At 49.0% G+C, this 18,671-nt stretch overlaps 1 protein-coding gene and 1 long non-coding RNA gene across 2 annotated transcripts in view; one reads left to right on the top strand and one right to left on the bottom strand.

Moving 5' to 3' along the window:
* Positions 1–842: 842 nt before the first annotated feature.
* Positions 843–18,671, bottom strand: part of LOC308594090 (desmoglein-1-like) — a 39,450-nt gene continuing 21,621 nt past the window's right edge. Inside the window, exons 10-16 of the mRNA XM_081206780.1 lie at positions 18,476–18,618; positions 15,934–16,155; positions 13,922–14,617; positions 5,516–5,667; positions 3,937–4,000; positions 2,495–2,706; positions 843–1,924 (exon numbers count right to left, since the gene is read on the bottom strand). Coding sequence (XP_081062906.1) covers positions 884–1,924; positions 2,495–2,706; positions 3,937–4,000; positions 5,516–5,667; positions 13,922–14,617; positions 15,934–16,155; positions 18,476–18,618 — 2,530 coding nt within the window. The 3' untranslated portion in view covers positions 843–883. The remainder of the gene's footprint in view (positions 1,925–2,494; positions 2,707–3,936; positions 4,001–5,515; positions 5,668–13,921; positions 14,618–15,933; positions 16,156–18,475; positions 18,619–18,671) is intronic.
* On the top strand, positions 5,674–13,915 carry LOC308594119. The gene is made up of 3 exons (XR_014011340.1): positions 5,674–5,941; positions 12,490–13,116; positions 13,481–13,915. It is a non-coding gene; the product is annotated as an uncharacterized lncRNA (long non-coding RNA).

Raw genomic sequence — 18,671 nt, 5'->3', positions numbered from 1 at the left:
TGACCAGAGTGGTTCCTGTAGCTGGCCAGGAAGAGTTTGTATTCATCATATACAAAGTCATAAAGAGTGGCTGATATGTTCTGAGAACTGATGGCATTCAATGGGGTCTTAAACATGCATCATTCATCATTACTGCAATGACCTGTAATAATTTTGCTTAAACCAGATACAACCTGGAATCCTCTGCTGCTAGGGCTGTGTGTTGTCCTTAAAAGAGCTCATAAGAGCCTGCCATTCTGACTGTGATATCACACAGGATTTCAGTCTGTCATACAAAAGTTGATGTATTTTGTTTCTTTCCTCTTTCCCTCACTTTGTTACCTAGCGCCTTCATGTTTGCCAGCTAGAGAATTGAACTGGGCATTACATCTGAAGTTACTACTTGGAAGAGATTCTATGCAAGCCCTATGAAATACACCAAGCAGTTCCAAAACTGAGTGAAACAGTCTGGCCAGTGTTCCTAAGGGAGCTGTTCTTAAAAGTCACCTTGAGCACAATTCCATTTCCTTTCCAGGCTGGTAAAAACAATTGAATAATGTGGCGAGCAAACACAGGGTGTTTTTAGCAAATGACATTAAGAAGGCACCACGATGGACCCACAATGCTCTCCAACACCAATGATGTATTAAAAGTCTGTGCCATTGGCTCCTGCATTATATTCACTGCCATTTGTGGATGGGGGGCGGGCAGGGTGCTAGAGTGGTCCTATATTGGCAGTGATTCTGCATTTCCTTTTTGGTCTGCATAGCTTTAAGAAGTTTTCAGGCAAGTCTCTCCCCCCCCCCATGTGATTTGCTATGTATAAATAGTAACATTGTTCAGTGGCAAATCTCTCTCTTAAAAAAAAAGGGAGTTTTGCAGCAATATGTAATTGCAAGAGGCTTTATTGATTCGAATACTGAATAGTGCTGTATTTTGTCACTCGCTTTCGACTCGTACCAGGAGAAGCGGATCCTATTGTTTGGCTAAAGAGATTATCGGGACTCAGCATTTGACCTGTGATGCCACTCATGCTGCCAACGCCGCCACTCATTCCTGCCCCTGACACTACTCTTTCAGTAACAACCACATTGCGTCCACCTGATAACTCAGAAGGGATGCTACTCATGCCACCAATGCCTCCACTCATTCCTGCCCCTGACACTACTCTTTCAGTAACAACCACATTGCGTCCACCTGATAACTCAGAAGGAATGCTCAAATTGCCCTGCATGCCTCCAACAGGTCGAATCACTCTTTCCGTCACCACTACATTTGACCCCTCAGACAGGTCAGGAATACTCATGGAAGGGGGCATCCTTGCATTTGGAGCAATCACCCTTTCTGTGACCACCACATTGGACCCATCTGGTAGCTCTGGAATATCTATCATGCCATGCAAATCAGTGACTGCGCCAGGAGCAAGCACCCTTTCTGTTACCACAACATTTGATCCACACAGAGGATCGACATTCATTGTAGGAGGTTTCATTGTTGGCCCCGTTGTATACGTCTCAGTCACCACTACATTGCCTTGGAGCATAGGATCAGGCCTTGGAGGCTGTACAGCAGAAGTAGTTGTGTAGGTATTTTCAGTAACAACCGTCGTGCTGCCAACAGGAGGAGGTGGAGTCATAGTTGAAGATGTATTAACAACGATGGTAGTTCCAGGCGGTGGCAGGCTTATATCGAGATCAGGATTGGGCAAAGATGGCCAATTTGAGTCAGTATCTGGGAATGGCTCAATTTGCACACCCAGGCAGATTTCTGCCAAGGTCTTAAACTTAGGTCCCAGTGTATCTAGATAGGTGTCATCCAGATCATCACCAATAAAACTGCAACAGCCAATGGAACCAACAGGAGAGCCTATCCCCTCATGATCATATATCAGGAGACAGTCATTTGCAGGTCTGCCTTCGTCTTCGTCAGCATAGGCAAACGCTTTCTAAAAATGAAGAAAGGGGAAGACAGAATTGAAGTCCTTGCTTTCTTGTGATCAACACGAAGAAGAAAATAAATCTATAAGTAAGAGATGCAATGCACTGCTATTGAGCACCAGACAGAATATCAGTGGTTAAAAAATGTGCAATTGGAGTGATTAGATTTGTTCAGATAAATTCCTTCTGCTGTTAGCCAAAGGTCAGGCATGCAGAGTTTATGTTGAGGGCAGAAGGAGAAATTGATGTGCCTAGGAAATGATGTGGCAGGGGCAGATGTGGTCAGATACAACCAGCAAGTATAACTTCTCTGCACCCAGAAATACACTTGGTGCAAAGCATCCTAAAGTCACCACCTTTCCCTACCACCCCTCCAATTTGCTAAAGCAACTGCATTCAGCAACTTGGATAAAAGCAGTTTGGACTTCTCTGACCCTGAATATAGTCCTGTTTACCTGGGACTGAAATTTGCCCTACATATACTGGCAAGGACAGTTGCATACAACCATGGTAAGGACTTGTCCCAAACTGGCACATTTAGTAAACTGCCTGCGTTGAAAGAGATGAACATGGGTTACCTCCGAAAAATAGCTGTCCAAGAAAGCCATATTCACACCACTCTCTCTGTATTCTTTTATGGTCCCTCCATATGCTTCTTTTCTTCCTGTTGTTCCATAGCCTGTAGTAGTTCCATAATCAACATTCGTTCCATAGCCTTTAACTGCTCCGAGTCCGATTGTTTCTTCAACTCCTGTACTCACTCCACCTTTATACTTAGTTGCATAGATATCTGAAAATTAGAAACAACAACAACCCCATATTAGTTTTGCATGGTGCTTTCGGAGGAACAGTGGTAATTTATGTAGCCCCCAAACATCCTGGCCTAGTAGCCAATGCGGAGATGAATTCAAGCCACTTTAAACCCCATTAATATGGGCAAGCAGTAGTGTCTGGTGTCCCTTGGGTCTGGTTAGGCAAAAGGTACCATATTTTTCCATCATAAGACACCCCCATGTATAAGATGCCCCCTATTTTGGGGGACTCAGATTTAAGAAAATGGGGGAAGATGTATCCGTGTATAAGATGCCCCCTAATTTTTGACAATATTTTTAAGGAAAAAAACCTAGTCTTATACATGGAAAAATACGGTAGGTAGTGCTAGAGGTAATGACAGACTGAGCCAGCTAATTCTAATTTTGCACCCATCCTCTTTGTTTCTGAGTTCTACAAGGGCAATCTTGAGACTGAAGAGGAGGAAGCTGACAGCCAGTGCCACCATCAAGAAAGCCGGCAGAGTGGGGCTGGTTGAGGGCACATTGAAATTGTTGGAGCAGTGCATCCTAATAGGCCAACTGCTACTAGTGCTCATATACAGTGGTACCTGGGTTTACGAACAGCCCAGTTAATGAACTCTTTGGTATATGAACTCCGCAAACCGGAAGTAGGTGTTTTGGTTAGCGAACTTTACCCTGGTCTACGAATGGAAGCGGTAGAAGGGCACTGGCGGTGGGAGGCCTCATTAGGGAAAGCGCACCTCAGTTTAAGAACGGTTTTGGTTTAAGAATGGACTTCCAGAACAGATTAAGTTCGTAAACCAAGGTACCACTGTATAGGTGTTTCCTCCCCCTCCTATCTTCTTCTACTACTTCTTCTGTGAAAGCCACACGGCGAGCAGCTTATCTGTATGGATGAATGCCATATGCACAAAAGAACATCTGTTGATCTCTGGATTTCAATGGTATGGACTTCAGTTAACGTTGGAGGTGCTAACAAGATCTAAACCAAGGTTTCCCAAACTTGGGTCTCCAGCTGTTTTCGGGCTACAAAAACAGCTGGAGACCCAAGTCTGGGAAACCCTGATCTAAACTATAGTAGGTGAACACAGGCTGTGGAGCCGGGTTATGCTTCTGAAGCAGCCCTGTATCTCCAAGCCTTTTGTATTATCCTTCCATATATCCACTGGAAGGAATAAATATGAAAAGTATTATTTACCGAACTTACAATGTCTGTTTAGCCTTACCTGAGGAGTCACCATAGTCGCCCATGCCTGTATTTGCTACTTGCCCGCAAATATTTGAAACATCCTAAAAGAAGTGAGTAAAAATAAATTTTAAAAAGCTAGTTTAAATATTGATTTTTTAAAAGAGATGTAAATACAAGGTTTTTGGCTTGATTCAGAGGACCACAAGCATAATGGGAAACTAGACAGGCATTAGAAGCAGATGTTGGGTTGGAGTGGGAGCATTTACCTAACCTCCCGGCAGCAGAGCTGCTGCTGTTCACAGGGAGTGAAGGTGGGACAAGGCAGTGGAGGGGGAGCCAATCTGCATAAGGCTGACCCTGCTGCCTGGCCCCTCCCCCTCCGCAGCAGCAACCCACCTACCAGGAGGTCAGGTAAGTGATGGGATTACACTTCTTCTGAAGGAGTGGGTATGCAACTTTGGAGTACTTCTGGATCTGCTGCTGTCACTTGTGGCTCAGGTGGCCTTGGTGGCACAGAGTACCTTCCATCTGCTTCAGCTGCACCCCTGCCTAGACAAGGATAGCCTAACATTAGTTGTCTATGCTCTTTTAACCTCCAGCTTAGATTACTGCAGCATGTTATACACAGAGATGCCTCTGAAGACAGTTTGGAAACATCAGCTGGTGCAGAATTCAGAGGCCAGGTTGCTCACTGGGGCAAGACGGCTTGAGCATATAATGCCAATCCTGGCTCAACTGCACCAGCTGCCAATTAGTTTCTGGGCCCAATTCAAAGTGCTGCTTTTGACTTATAAAGCCTTAAAAAGCTCAGGACCACGCTGCCTCAAAAACTGCCTCTCCCCATACGAAGTGAGCTGGACCCTGTGATCACCATCTGAGGCCCTTCTTAGTGTGCCTCCTCTGTGAGAGGTCTGGAGGGCTGCAACATGAGAATGGGCTTTTTCTGTGGTCACTCCCTCTTAGTGGAATGCTTTCCCCAGGGAAGTTCACCTGGGCTTTGGTTACATATCTCTAGGTGCTAGATAAAAACACTCCTCTGAGACATTTGGCTAATTAAAAAATCTATGGCCTTTTAAACTGGGGGTGGATGGGGGGAGAATTATTTTTGCTTGTTATTATGGTATGTATTTTTGTGTTTTTATATTGTAAACCACCCTGTGATCTTCAGATGAAGGACGGTATAGAAATTTTAATGATGGTGATGATGATGGTGATACTGCACCAACCTCCCTGCTGCCTTGCTCCTCCCTCCCAGTAAACAACAGTGGCCCACCTGTCAGGAAGCTAGCACAGCAGTTCCACCCCACCTGGTGAGCTGCTTCTGCCTGGGAGACTTGCCTCAGCTGATCCTAGCAGTTGGGCAGATCAATATGGAGGAAAATAGTCAACCAAGTAATATGTTGTTTTGCTATGCTTATTTTGGTTGCTTTTATATTACTTGGGAGTCGGCTCGGAGCGAAAACACTGAAGAGTGGAATACAAATGTTGAAATGGAATAGATGGGACAGACAATAATGGTTGTGCTAGGAAGTCTGACGGGTCCATCATTGTGTTAGAGGCTTCATATTGATAATGGGATAGACCCTGTAAAGCTTTCTGCAAAGTTATGAACCAACCCGGTCTTCAGGCTGTGCTCCTTCAATTCCCCATGAATGAATAGCTCCTTCTGAACATTCAGGCACAGGCTCAAATCCAGCCCCAACGCCACCAGTAGGACCAGATCCACAATAGCCGCAACAGTCACTCTGTGACATCAGAATTGGAACCACTAATAGAAGAGGTAAAAGAAATTGAGGCCGTTTTTAAGCATTATGGCATATATTTGTCTCCAAATATAAATACGCAACTTAATTTGCAAGGAATGATAAGTTCTGAGACCCAAGAGGAATTTTAAATTAGACAGAACCAAGAATCCCTTGATTTCTAACCACTTTTATGTTTCTTTCTTTCTTTCTTTTTTCTTATTTACTTTTCTATTATTTCTTGTCGACAACACATACTATGTTACAGTCATGCATAAAATAATAAGAAAGATAACAGCTGTCAGAGCTGCTTCAAGATCCTAGCTCACAGAGGATCACGCTAGCCAGCGGTCATTAAGTAAAAGTCTTTATTGAATTACAGTTTCCATTCTCACGCTGCTGTCTGCAACTCTACGTCTACTAGCTAGATCGGCGAGGCTCCGTCTGAGTCTCCGCCCCGTGCGCACCAACTTAATATCCTAGCCTTGCTCCACCTTTTCCTCCTGACTGTCCTCCTCTGGGTCCCTCTACCCCCCGGGGCTTCTTCCTTCCGGGATTCTTCTGACGCTGACCCAGACCCTTCTGCCTCCTTGCGCCGGGCTTTAGGACCCGGTTCCCTTTCGGGGCTGCTCACTGCGCCGCCTTCCTCTGCATTTGAACTTGGCGCGCGCGCCCAACCTTCCACTTTCCTCTTAACCGTTTCTTCGCTCCCCGATGGAGGTGTGGCCACTCCTGACTCCTGCCCTCCCTCCTGTGGTGAGCTGCCAGCGCTTCCCTCCTGGCTCCTTTCCTCTTCCCTGCTTCCTGGCGGTGACGCTGGTCCCGATTTCCAGCTGCTCCCCCCTGAGTCTCCTCTGGCTCTATCTTCCTGGGGTGCCTCCCTAGACGCCCCCCTTGCCCTGGCCACTGGTGCTCCTTTCTGTGAATCCTCTGATTCACTGGAAAGACTGGGAGATCTCGGGTCGTCGTCATCACTCATCCTTTCCTCTGTCTCCTCCCCTTCGCTCTCTGTTTCCTCCCTTGCCCGTGCCTCTGCACCTAAACCCCTGACATCCATCCCCCCCTCGAAGCCCCCCAGTCCCCCCTCCCCTCCTTCCGGTGCTGGAGCTGGGGGCTGCTGTTGCAAAGGGACGAACGTCGGATATCGGTCGCTTCCCGTGGCAGGCCTCCAGCGGAACTCTTCCAGGTCTTCCTCTCTGCTCTCGTTGACGACAGTCACCTCCTCTTCCATCTCTGTGCCGCCGTGCTCGAAACCAGGGTCGTCCCCGAAAATGTCCATGTCCGTCTCTCCCGCACTTCCTCCAGGCGGCGTTGCTCGGCCGGAACAGTCCAGCCACTTCCTGCGGAACTGCTCCTCCGGCCTATCGTCCCACCAATACGAGGGTTCTGAGACAGATCCCGAGGGTGACCCCTCCGGGGAACGGACGTCTCGTGTTGGTTCCTCGTCCGAGTCGAACCCCCTGAACGTGCTGTCCGAAAGCGTGGGCGTGAAAAGCCAGTCGTCGAAAAAGTCTGCTGGCATAGGTCTATGTGGGAAGAGGGCATGAAACTCGTCTTTGAGCAGAGGTTCGTCTAAAGCGTAGCCCGGCACCCAGCTGTTCGCACTGGCCGGGGTGCCCTCCCTGGCGAGAAAGTATTCTACTCCCTCTTCCCCCCATCTGGAGTCCAAAATCTCCGTGACTTCGTTGATGCGCTCCTCCTGTGCCACTCCCGCGTGCCCCGTCCCTTCTCTGAGCGGACTCGGCGCCGTTCCGGGTTCCTGGAACCTGTGCGGTGCCTTGTAGGGAGTGAGCACCGATCTGTGGAACACCGGATGCATTCTGGAACCCTCCGGAAGCGCCAGCCTGAAAGCCACCGGGTTGACCTGCTCTTCGACTTGGTAGGGCCCCAGTTGCTTATGCCCTAGTTTCTTCTTGGCCAACGACCTGGCCGGCACTGCGTGGGCTGCTAACCAGACCCAGTCTCCCACGTGGAGCTCTTCGCCAACCCTTCTGTGTTTGTCCGCTTGTACCTTGTATGCGTGTTTAGCCAGCTCCAGGTGGCGCCGCAGCTGATCGTGGACTTCCTGCAGCTCCGACGCGAACGCATCTGCTGACTGCGGCTCCCCTTCTCCCCTGCATTCCAGTCCCGGAAAGGTTCTAGGGTGCCGCCCGTTGTTGGCGAAGAACGGCGTGACGCCCGTGGATACGTGCTTCGTGTTGTTGTAGGCAAACTCTGCAAGCGGCAGGTAATCCACCCACGTCGCAGGCTGTTGGTTTGCATAACATCTCAGGTACTGCTGCATGATGGCATTGGCTCGCTCCGCTTGCCCGTTGGTCTGCGGGTGTCTCGCCGACGCCAGATTGATCTTGACGTTTAGGAAGCCCATCAGTTTCTGCCAGAAGTTCGAGATGAACTGCCGCCCGCGGTCGGACAGAATAGACCGTGGCAGACCGTGAACCTTGAACACGTGGTCTATGAACAGTTTGGCGGTTTGCTCCGCCGTGGCCACCTTAGCACACGGAATGAAATGCGCCATCTTGGAGAACAGGTCCACCACCACCAACACTGCCGTCTTGCCCCTTGAGCTGGGCAGATCCGTGACAAAGTCCAGAGCCACCCTTTCCCAAGGTTCGACCGGAGTTTGCAGCGGCTCCAACAGTCCAGCCGGCGGTTTGTGCACCGGCTTCGCCCTCTGGCAGGTGTCACACCTCGCTACGTAGTCTGCGACCTCCCCTCTCATTCCAGGCCACCAGAAATCCCTGGCTACTAATTCCACCGTCTTCTCCTTGCCAAAGTGCCCGGCCGTGGGTGCGTCGTGCAGCTGCTGTAGCACCTTGGCTCGAAGTTCGTCACCCGGCACGTAGATGGCCCCTTTACGGATGAGCAAGCCATCTCGTAGCTGGAAACCGTCGGCCGCTGCCTTGCCCCCTCGCACCTCTGCCATCTTCGTTTGTGCGAAGGAGTCCCCCTGCAACGCTCGCCGCACCGCCTCTAGGTCCACGGTCGCCGCGGCGCACGCCCACACTGTCGGTGCAAAGATGTGCATGGCAGCCGCTGGTGTTGCGTCCTCCAGATACTGTGGCTTGCGGGAGAGAGCGTCTGCCATGATGTTGGTGTCCCCCGGGACATACTCTATTCGGAAGTCGAAGTCCGCAAAGAACTCAGCCCAACGTATCTGCCTCTGGTTCAGGAACTGTGCCGTGCGCCAGTGTTCCAGATTCTTGTGGTCCGTGCAAACCTGCACCGTGTGCTTGGCGCCGATCAGAAAGTGCCTCCACGCCTTGAACGCTGCATGAATGGCCAGCAACTCCCTGTCCCATATGGTGTAGTTCTGCTCGGACTTGCTGAGCTTCCTGGAGTAAAACGCTCCCGGCCGCCACACGCCCTGTGGGTCCTTCTGCAGCAGGACCGCCCCCACTGCTCTGTCCGAAGCGTCTGTCTCCACCCTCATCGGCATGCTGGGGTTGACATGAAGCAGCTGCTCTTCCGACGCGAAGAGACGCTTGAGGGCCTGAAAGGACTGCTCCGCCTGCTCTGTCCAGATGAACTTCTTCTTCTTGGAGCTAAGGGTGTCAGTGATGGCCGCCGTCTGCATCGCGAAGCCCTTGATAAACTTGCGATAGAAGTTCGCAAAGCCGACAAACCGTTGGACCTCCTTCCGGTTGCGTGGGCTCTTCCAATCCAACACCGCTCGAACCTTGGCGCTGTCCATGGCGAGCCCCTTGGCAGACAGCTTGTAGCCCAGAAAATCCACCTCCGGCACGTCAAATTGGCACTTCTCCAGCTTGGCGTAGAGCCTGTGTTGCTTTAGCCTGCCCAGCACTTCCTTGACGTGCTTGTCATGTTCTTGCTGCGACTCCGAAAAGATCAGGATGTCATCCAAGAAACAGACGCACGTCTTGTAGAGAAGTCCCGCCAACACGTGATGCATAAATGCTTGAAAAACGTGAGCGCCATTTTGTAGTCCAAAAGGCATAACTCTGTATTCGTAGGTACCCAGTGGCGTGAACATGGCTGTCTTCCACTCATCACCTTCCCGCATGCGAATGAGGTTGTACGCCCCCCGCAGGTCCAACTTGGTGAACACCTTTCCTTTCCGTACCTTCGCCAGGAGGTCGTCGATGCGGGGCATGGGGAAGTCCGACGGCTTGGTCACACTGTTCAAAATCCTGTAATCCACTACGAGTCTTTTTTGGGGCGTGTCTCGCTTCTTAACAAAGAATACAGGACTGCCCCCCACTGCCTTAGACTCCCGGATGAAACCGCGCTCCAAATTATGATCGATGAAGTCTTTGAGTTCCTGCAGTTCGTCCTCAGACATGGAATACAGCTTCCCTTTAGGGAGCGCCGCCCCCGGCAGCAGGTCAATTTTGCAGTCATATGGTCTGTGAGGGGGTAGCCTGTCCGCCTCCTTCTCGCAGAAAACTTCCAGAAATTCTGCGTACTTGTGGGGAATCGCTTGCAGCGTGCCTAGCAGCAGCTGTGACTCCTCTTCCTCTCCTTCCTGCCTGGGTACGATGCAGTGTTCAGCACAAAAGGAAGAGCCGAAGACCAGCTGCCTCTGGAACCAAGCCATCGTTGGGCTGTGCTTGTCCAGCCAACTCATACCCAATACAATGGGCGTGTCAGACAGTTGAGTGACGTTGAAGCTGATGACTTCCCTGTGATTCCCAAGTCGCATCACCATTGGTGGCGTCTGCTTCACCACTTGCCCCCCTAGCAGCTCCCTGCCATCCACCGTGACAACCTGCAGGGGCAGTGTGGCCGGCAGCAACTGCACAGCGTGCCTGTCGACAAATTCCTGCCCTATAAAGTCCGCGTTGCTGCCGGAGTCGATGGTGATTGGCACGTCCATGGTGATTCCATTGGGCAGCTGGAGAGATGCTGTGAGCCTCACTACTGGTTTGGGCGGGAGGGGGTTCACTGGCTGTAAAATTTCTGGGGACTGCGTCACTAACACGTCTGGCTGGGCCCCAGTGCCTCTTCCTCCAGCCAGACATTGTCGTTTCCCTGCTGTGGTCCTCCTTGTTGCGTTGCTGCAGTCACCATTGCTGAGGCTGCAGTAAGCTTGTGGGGCCTCTGGGGACACTCTTTCGCCATATGCCCTGGCTGCTCACAGACGTAACACTTCCTGGTCCCTCTAGGAGGCTTCGCCTTCACTGCTGCCGGTGCTAGGGCTCTGGTTGCTGACTGAGCCCTTGCACCTCCAACCTCCATAGGTTCGGCTCCTCCTCCTGGCGGAGGCGTGGATTGCGTTCGCGCTGCTTCTCTGGGAAAGAAGGAGGGGCCCCCGGCTGGTTCGTGCCCTCCACGTCCTTCGTCCTTGCTCCACGGACGTCCTTCCAGCCTCACCCCCACGGCCAGTGCCCTCTGAACGACCTCCTGGGTGGTTCGGGGTCTCTCCCCCCTCGCTATCTCATCTTTAATCGAGTTGTGCAGTCCCTCCCAAAAGAGGTCTCTTACAGGAGCCGAATCTCTGTCCCATTCCAGGGCGCTGACCAAGGCGAAAAAGCGTGCATGATACTGTCTGACGCTGGCCCTCCCTTGTCTCAGCCCATGCACCTCCTTCCGTGCAAGATCAATGTCAATACTTGATAAGAAACACCCATCCATCGCTTTTATAAAGGCATCCGCATTCTGGAGCGCCGGATCGTTATCTCTCCATAAATTGCGCAACCATGCTTTCGCCTCCCCATGCAGATGGGACATGATGAACCCCACTCTCTCCTGTTCATCTCTAAAGTCTTTATGCAACAGTTGCAGTGCGCACAGTACGTCGGCTCTAAAGTTGGGATACTGTTGCAGGTTCCCATCGAAGTGAGAGAGCAGCCCGCCTGTCCGTCTCGCCAACCCAATTCCCTCCTGCCGGGGTGGTTGCTTTGCCAGTACGTCTAACCTGACCTGGAGATCCCTGCAGGCGGCAGCTGCCTCGTCCTCTCTCTTCCTGGATGCGAGAACCTCGGCGTTCAGTTGTGCCACTGCTTTTCTGAGGTCCTCTATCTGCTGCTCAGCCGTCATGTCTCCTGCCGTTCGTGAGCTCGCTAGTGGGCGCCTGTTTCTCTCCTCTCCTCGAGGCTGCAGATGCCCACAATGTGGAGACGGAGCCTACTGTCAGAGCTGCTTCAAGATCCTAGCTCACAGAGGATCACGCTAGCCAGCGGTCATTAAGTAAAAGTCTTTATTGAATTACAGTTTCCATTCTCACGCTGCTGTCTGCAACTCTACGTCTACTAGCTAGATCGGCGAGGCTCCGTCTGAGTCTCCGCCCCGTGCGCACCAACTTAATATCCTAGCCTTGCTCCACCTTTTCCTCCTGACTGTCCTCCTCTGGGTCCCTCTACCCCCCGGGGCTTCTTCCTTCCGGGATTCTTCTGACGCTGACCCAGACCCTTCTGCCTCCTTGCGCCGGGCTTTAGGACCCGGTTCCCTTTCGGGGCTGCTCACTGCGCCGCCTTCCTCTGCATTTGAACTTGGCGCGCGCGCCCAACCTTCCACTTTCCTCTTAACCGTTTCTTCGCTCCCCGATGGAGGTGTGGCCACTCCTGACTCCTGCCCTCCCTCCTGTGGTGAGCTGCCAGCGCTTCCCTCCTGGCTCCTTTCCTCTTCCCTGCTTCCTGGCGGTGACGCTGGTCCCGATTTCCAGCTGCTCCCCCCTGAGTCTCCTCTGGCTCTATCTTCCTGGGGTGCCTCCCTAGACGCCCCCCTTGCCCTGGCCACTGGTGCTCCTTTCTGTGAATCCTCTGATTCACTGGAAAGACTGGGAGATCTCGGGTCGTCGTCATCACTCATCCTTTCCTCTGTCTCCTCCCCTTCGCTCTCTGTTTCCTCCCTTGCCCGTGCCTCTGCACCTAAACCCCTGACAACAGCATATATATAAAACACGAATTACAATAATAATAACTTATCTATATTCATCCAAATTACTATATATCTTTACTTTTACTTCCCTTCCACTCTTTCCATGGTTTCCTATTTACTGTCCTTTTAATTGTGTTTTCATACTGTTCTAAATTATTTTCTCTTATCATCTATATTTCTTAATCTATTTGTTTAACCACTTTTATGTTTCAATGGTGAGCATTACGAACAACACATTATTTCTATTTATCCTTCTTTACACGAACAGGCATGGCTGAGACAGCATTAGGTGCCAGGATATAACTCTGATTCAAGCAGACCAGTCAGCCCACTGGTGCTGGGATCCAGTTTAACACCATTCCCATTGCTGATACAGCAGCTGCCCTGGCAGCTACATGAGCAGCACTCCTATGGCAACTGATGCATCTCTGGAACTGCTTTGCAGGTGCAGTTGGGAAGAGCCATAGCTGAGTGGTAAAGCATCTACTTTGCATGCAGAAGGTCCCAGGTTCAATCCCCAAGATTCCCAATCCCCAATCAATCTCCAGGCAGGGCTGGGGAAAACTGCTGCCTAAAACCCCAGAAATGCTACTGTCAGTCAGTGTAGACACAATACCGAGCTAGATGGAGCACTGGTCTGAATCAGCACAAGGCTACTTCCTATATTTTCATTGCTGCACCCAGAACTATCTGTTGATGAGGCATCTTAAGGCTTTTTGGAAACAAGTAAGACAGCTATTTGGCCATTGACTCTGCTTAAAGGTAAAGGTAAAGGGACCCCTGACCATTAGGTCCAGTCGGGACAACTCTGGGGTTGTGGCACTCATCTCGCTTTATTGGCCGAGGGAGCCGGCATACAGCTTCCGGGTTATGTGGCCATGACTAAGCCGCTTCTGGCAAACCAGAGCAGCACACGGAAATGCTGTTTACCTTCCCACTGGAGCGGTACCTATTTATCTACTTGCACTTCATGCTTTCAAACTGCTGGCTTGGCAGGAGCAGGGTCCAAGCAACGGGAGCTTACCCCGACGCAGGGATTCGAACCGCCAACCTTCTGATAGGCAAGCCCTAGGCTCTGTGGTTTAACCCACAGTGCCACCCGCATCCCTCTGCTTAGCCTTGTGCATTAAGCTATGGTAGCACACATTTCTGTGTTAAATGCAGCACTTGATACTTCCTTCAAGGCTAGGTTGTGATTTTAAAGTGTGTGAACATAAACATATAGTTAATGGGACTCCAAAATCTTCAACTCTCCTCTTGTCAAAAATCCTCATTTCATGGGAAGGTGCACAGAGCAGCTTTCATTAATGCAATAATGTTATAGCAAAATATTAAATAAGAAAGATCAGCGGTCTAGTTCCCTTTTAAAAAACACACAGAATTCCAAAGAACAAACAAACAAAACAGAAATAGTTAATTTAGTTTCAGTAGAATACTTACACACAAATATTAGTCCTCCGAGGAACATCAGGCCAATGGCTGTAGCACTAAGTGTAGTTTCTGCGCCTCCTTGTCTGCCCCAACCATAACCATCATAACCACCATAGCCACCATAACCACCATAGCCACCTGTGCCACCGTCACCATAATCAATAACACCACCAGTGCCACCACCAGTTCCTCCTGTTCCGTCATCTCTTCCTCCTCCTGTTCCTCCCCAGGTGCCTGCTCCCTCACCGGTTCCTCCTCCAGTTCCTTCTCCCCCAGTTCCTCCTCCACCAGTTCCTCCTCCACCAGTTCCTCCTCCGCCAGTTCCTCCCCCTGTGCTTCCTCCCCAGCCAGTTCCTCCTCCGCTGGTTCCTCCTCCACCAGTTCCTCCCCCAATGACTCCTCCCTGGCCACCTCCACCAATAACGCCTGTTCCACCTCCTGCCATTCCTCCTCCTCCTGCTCCTCCTCCACCAGCACCACCAGCACCACCGGCACCACCACCTCCACCAGCACCACCACCAATAATAGTAACAGTGATTCTTCGAGTGGCAGACTTGACACAGTTCCCATTGCGGTCACAATGACAGGCTTGCAAAGGAATAACCAGTGGCCTATCACAGCTTCTGCCACTGTTGTCAAACACTCTAACTTGGACCTCATGAATGACAAATTCTATATCCTGGGAGAACAGTGCTGCTGAGGTATCTGTTTGGGGCGGGGAGAGGGAAGAAACAAAAATAATAATTTAGATTAAGAATTCTGCTTTGGAATCTCTGCTCAGGGTCAAGTTCATGTTCCTAAATAAAGTTAGCAGTCCTTATGAGGGCAGCCTAGACTATATTAATCTCTCAGGGTCACCTCCAACATAGTGCTGAGTGAGTGTGCTGTCAGCGTTAGGATTTCCTCTTGCACAATGGGATTTCCTCACCCTCTCCTTCCCATGAATGTTCACTAAATCTGTTCTAGGAGTTCTGTCAACCCTCAGGAGCAAAGCTGGGGAGGGCACAGGGAGCATGTGGGGGTAAGAAGAAGGGGGAAGTCCTGATGAGCAAGCAGAAATCCATGTGCTGATGGAGCCTAATCTTGTGCGATCTAGGATACAAACCTCAGAACCCATCTGGGTGCATTCAGAAAGCACATTTGAGTTTCTTTCCTGCAGCACAGTGCAGCTATGCCACTGACTTCTCTCTTTGCTTACCCTCCCATTCCCTGGGCTGATGAAGTTAATTAGCAATGTCTTGTAAGAATTGGCCATCAACTGATAAAAGTGAATGGGGGCAGGTACCCAACAGCTACACTCATGTTGATCACAGAGAAGCCAGAGAGCAGGAGAGGGTTATTTGATGGTCATGCTTGGAGAACATTCCTCTAGCAAATGCTTTGAGCAGCCTTCCCCAGCCTTCACACACCTGCCCTCTAGATGTTTTGGACTACAACTTCCATGAGTCTATGCCAGTGTGGCCAACAGTAAGGGATGATGGGAAATGCAGTCCCAAAACCTCGAGGACATGAGGTTGAAGAAGGCTTACTCTCAGGGATGCTTTAATTAATTACAGATACTGCAAGACATTTGCATTATATTGAAGCTGAATTACATAACATTACACAGTTGCACCATGCCTTTGTCTGAATGTCTTTGTTTGCTACAAACTCAATAGATGTTTCTCCCTTCCTGTGGCCCAGATGCTCAAACTCAGGCATCCCCAACCTGCGGCCCTCCAGATGTTTTGGCCTACAACTCCCATGATCCCTAGGTAACAGGACCAGTGGTCAGGGATGATGGGAATTGTAGTCCAAAACATCTGGAGGGCCGAAGGTTGGGGATGCCTGCTCAAACTGTTGTGTAGGATTCCCACATGCCCAAGTTGAGAGTGACCAGAAAGCACACCGATTCTTACAAACTTACCATACAAAGAAATGGTTGGTGCAGGGATAGGAGGGAGGTGTTGGAAGGTAAACCAGCTTAGAAAGTCAGGCAAGCATTGACTGGCAAGGTGATCTCTACATATAAATGTACTCACCATTCACTATTCTGATGTTCCACGAACTTCCTGGAGACTGTGCCACTATTGTAAATTTAAAAGGTGGACCATATGGATGGCCATCTAGATCATGAGCTGTGATTACCGCTGTTGGATTGTCCACACATACTCTTCTGATTTCGTCTGTTACAGTAGGGCAGTTGTCATTGACATCATCAATAGTAAGCACAATGGTACCAGTAGCTGTTGTGAAAGGACTGTCTGTAATAAAAGGCATCTATATGAGGATGGTGGGTGGGTGGAATCAGGTGCATCTTACTAGTCTATGTTGCAGAAGAAAAATACTCCTGGTAAGCAAACAGCATGGCAAAACTACATTTGTACAAATCAGAAAAGTAAACAAGTGGTTGATTTTATTGTTTGAAGTTAAACAGCTGTTAAATACTCAATGGCTGATAATGGGATAAAAAGCGGGGGGGGGGGGGAGGAAGGCTGTCTGCAGACAGCATTTTATTCTAGAATCAGTGGAGACTTAGTACATTGTCCACACACAATCTAGTTTTATGGGATACTTTTTGGTCCTCAAAAGTGCTTCTTGAGAAACTGGTTTCATTTTGAAACTAAAATCTCATTGCAGATTGATTCTGCATTACCCTGCAGTTTGTCCATTTGAAAACTGGTGAAAATAAATGTAGGCAGTCCCAGTAATGGTGTATCTGTGAAAGCAGGAACATTTCCAGATTCAGAAAAAACTACATTTTTGTGTCACAAATGGGTTAGCAAGAGAGTGGGAATAAACAGGCAGCTCCCACAATGGAGGGATATAATAAACTGTATCTCCCAAGGGATTGAGAACAGTGATTTTAAAAAACTTGAACTTGGAGTTAGGGTTAGGGTTGAGCAATGAGGTAGCCAGGTTTATTGATGGCACCAAATTGTTTAGGATGATAAAATTAAAAAGATGGATTGCAAGGAGCCTCAAAAGGAGCTCTCTAAGCTGAGCAAATGTGCATTAAAATGATAAAGTTCTGCACACTGAGGGCAAGAATTCCTTAATTGACATTTGTGCTAAAAGGGTTTGAACTGGCAGGGACTGATCGGGAATGAGACCTTGGAATAATAGTGGATAATTCAATGAAAATGCCAATGTAGTGTGTGGCAATTGTGAAAAGGGTGAATTCAATGTGTGGGATTATAAGCAAAGGAACTGAAAATAAAACTGCTATACAGCTGCACAGTGGGACTGCACTTGAAGTGTTGTACACTGGTCACTTTCTCTTGAAAATCATATTTTGAAGCTGGAAGAGGTGAAGAAAAGGGCAGCCAAAATGATCTGGAACTACTCTCTGATGTGGAAGGGTTGCAATTACTGGAGCTGGAACTACTCTTTGATGTGGAAGGGTTGCAACATTTGGGTCTTTTTAGTTTTAAAAAATGGCAAGTTAAGGGCAGAGGACATGGTGGAGGTATATAAAATTATTCATGGTTTGAAGGCAATGGATAGAGAGACATTTTCTTTCTTAGCATTCTAGAGCCTCTTAGGATTCTAGGACCTGAGCTCATCCAATGAAGCTGAATGATGGAAGATTCAGTAACAAAAGGAAGTAATCCTTCACACAGCAGAATTACAGAATTTGATTCCACAAAATATATCAATAGTCACCAGCCTCAATTCTTTAAACAGGGTCAGGGGCAATATACTTCTGAATAACATTTGCTGAGAACCACAAATGAGGAGAGTGCTTCCAGGATTCCAGTAGGCATCTAGTTAGCCACTGTGAGAACAACATGCTGGAATGGATGGGTCTTTGGTCTGATCCAGCCCCTGCTTCTTATATGATCAGTTCACATATGGTAGTTTACATGCCTCTTATAATTTGGATAGTTTAAACGTGATATCCTTGGATATCACGATCAACACCACTGAACAGCAGCACTGAACTGCCAGTAGGAGAAATCTTGTAGAGCCCTGTATCTATTTAAAGCAGGCATAGGCAAACTTGGCCCTCCAGATGTTTTGGGACTACAACTCCCACCATCTCTAGCTAACAGGACCAGTGGTCAGGGATGATGGGAATTGTAGTCTCAAAATATCTGGAGGGCCAAGTTTCCCTATGCCTGCTCTAAAGCCTCAAAAGTCCCTCAGCGGCAGTTTGTGTCTCCATTCATTTGAAAATATGGGTATCTTTGTAAACATTCTGTTGCATGACTGAGCAGCATGCATTTATTTTGCGCTTTCAATTTCTACTGTTGGAAGCTGAAGAAGCTGAGACAGAAGAGAGTTTACACAAAGAGGAGCTCAAGAAGTGTGGAGTCTTCAGAGGTGATTTATGGGGAATCAGTTTCATGTGTGGATTTGAAACTACCCACACCAACATTTGGGTGCAGTTGTTGAAGGGGGAATATTTGTATATTTAGCTATTTGAAACCCACAAAGGCTACTTTCTTCACTAGCTCAAAATGGACTACGAGATAGTTGGAAAAACTATCTCAGTTTGCAGAATTGCATTTCTTCAAGCTGTTGCAGACTTCCTGTAAATAGCAAGGAAAATTATATTTAAAAAACCAGCTCTTTTCTTACCTCTAGTAATAGCTAGCAGCTCTGCAGAGTATACCCCATTGACTACATAGATTGATTCCCGATCAATCACTTTGTTGAAAGAGATGACGCCAGTTGTTGGGTTGACTCGAAACCAGGCGGCTGGATCACGTCCCATGACGTAGCTGTTTTTGATTAGCAGAAATGAATTGGGCTTCATTTTAAGATGTAACAGTGC

Source organism: Podarcis bocagei (assembly GCF_964188305.1).
Source record: "Podarcis bocagei genome assembly, chromosome: 8".
NCBI lineage: Eukaryota > Metazoa > Chordata > Lepidosauria > Squamata > Lacertidae > Podarcis > Podarcis bocagei.
This window is presented reverse-complemented; position numbering and strand designations above follow the sequence as displayed.